Source organism: Terrapene carolina, unplaced genomic scaffold (assembly GCF_002925995.2).
Source record: "Terrapene carolina triunguis isolate 2854851 unplaced genomic scaffold, T_m_triunguis-2.0 Scaffold35526, whole genome shotgun sequence".
In the NCBI taxonomy this organism is placed as follows: domain Eukaryota; kingdom Metazoa; phylum Chordata; order Testudines; family Emydidae; genus Terrapene; species Terrapene triunguis.
Genome location: NW_020699877.1, coordinates 1 through 1371, shown reverse-complemented (window position 1 = coordinate 1371; position 1371 = coordinate 1). Strand labels below are relative to the sequence as shown.

Genomic DNA, 1371 nt, shown 5'->3' with positions numbered 1-1371 from the left:
CAGGAATTAGACACTTTGCTCCTGTCACCTGACTGCTAAGTTATCTGCCAAAAAACTAGAGTTTTCAAAGGATTAAGTAGCCCCTTGAATCACGGTTAATGTTGCCACCCCCACCAAAATCTGAAATGGCTCCCTTGTAGCTGGGGTGGGGTAGGGAGGTGGAAATGATCCAGCGAGTGACAGAGGGAGGGGGAGGGGAATAAAGGACCAAGTGACAAGTGTGCAGCCTTGGGGCGAAGAGGAAGAGCAGAGGTAGAGCCTTGAGAGAAGAGGTGGGGCAAGGGGTGTGTTTTCAGGGGGTCCAGTTACCAGCAATTAGAAAAGAGGCAACCCAGTGAATGTACATGGACTGATTCCCCAGTCTGTCATGCTGACACAGCACAGTAATATCACGACAAGGTTTAATGTCTCTCTGACTATTCAATAAGTGGGTCAGGAAGAGGGCCCAGCATCATGTCCCTTGTGAGCTCTGCACAGAGCTCAATCTGAGAACCAGAGCATCAGGAGAAAGGTTGAGGTTCCTTTATGAGTAAAGAGCTGGAGCAGCCTGTCCCGGATCGGTTTGGTGCTCACACCATAGATGATGGGGTTTAGCATAGGGGGCACCAGAAGATACACATTGGCAATAAGAATGTGGAAATGCAGGGGCACATTGTGGCCAAATCGGTGCGTGAGGAAGGAGAAGAGACCTGGGATGTAAAAGGCTAAGATGACACAGAGGTGGGAGCTGCAGGTCCCAAAAGTCTTGAGCCGGGCGTCCTTTGTGGGGAGGCTGAAGATGGCTCTGAGGATCTGGGTGTAGGACAGAGCAATAAAAATCATATCCAGACCCCTCACCAAGAATGCCACAAAGAGGCCGTAGTAACTACTGACGCGGATGTCGGCGCAGGCCAGCTTCACCACGGCTATGTGCTCACAGTACGAGTGGGGGATGATGTTGGTTCTACAATATGGCCACCGTGTTCCCAGGAAGGGATAGGGCAGTATGAGCATGATTCCACGCAGCACCACAGCCAGACCGATCTTGGCAAGCATGGGGTTTGTCAGGATGGTGGAATGTCTCAGGGGATCACATATAGCCACGTAGCGATCAAAAGCCATGGCCACGAAGATCCCAGACTCCATCACTGCAAAGCAGTGAATGAAGTACATCTGGATGAAGCAGGCACTGAAATCAATCTCCCTTGAATTGAACCAGAAGATGGTCAGTGTTTTGGGCAGAATGGACGTGGATAGGACCAGATCCGTGCCTGCCAGCATGCAGAGGAAATAGTACATGGGCACATGGAGGCTCGGCTCCATCTTCACAATGAACAGAATGGTAATGTTCCCCAAGATGGCTATGGCATACATGGTGCAGAAGGGGATGGA

The 1371-nt window shown here is 50.9% G+C and overlaps 1 protein-coding gene across 1 annotated transcript; it reads right to left on the bottom strand.

Annotated features, from left to right (window-relative positions):
- Positions 1-480: 480 nt before the first annotated feature.
- LOC113405403 (olfactory receptor 52R1-like) lies at positions 481-1365 on the bottom strand. Its single transcript, XM_026646597.1, has one exon. The coding sequence runs from the start codon at positions 1351-1353 to the stop codon at positions 481-483; it is 873 nt and encodes a 290-aa protein (XP_026502382.1). The 5' UTR covers positions 1354-1365.
- Between the last annotated feature and the right edge of the window lie 6 nt (positions 1366-1371).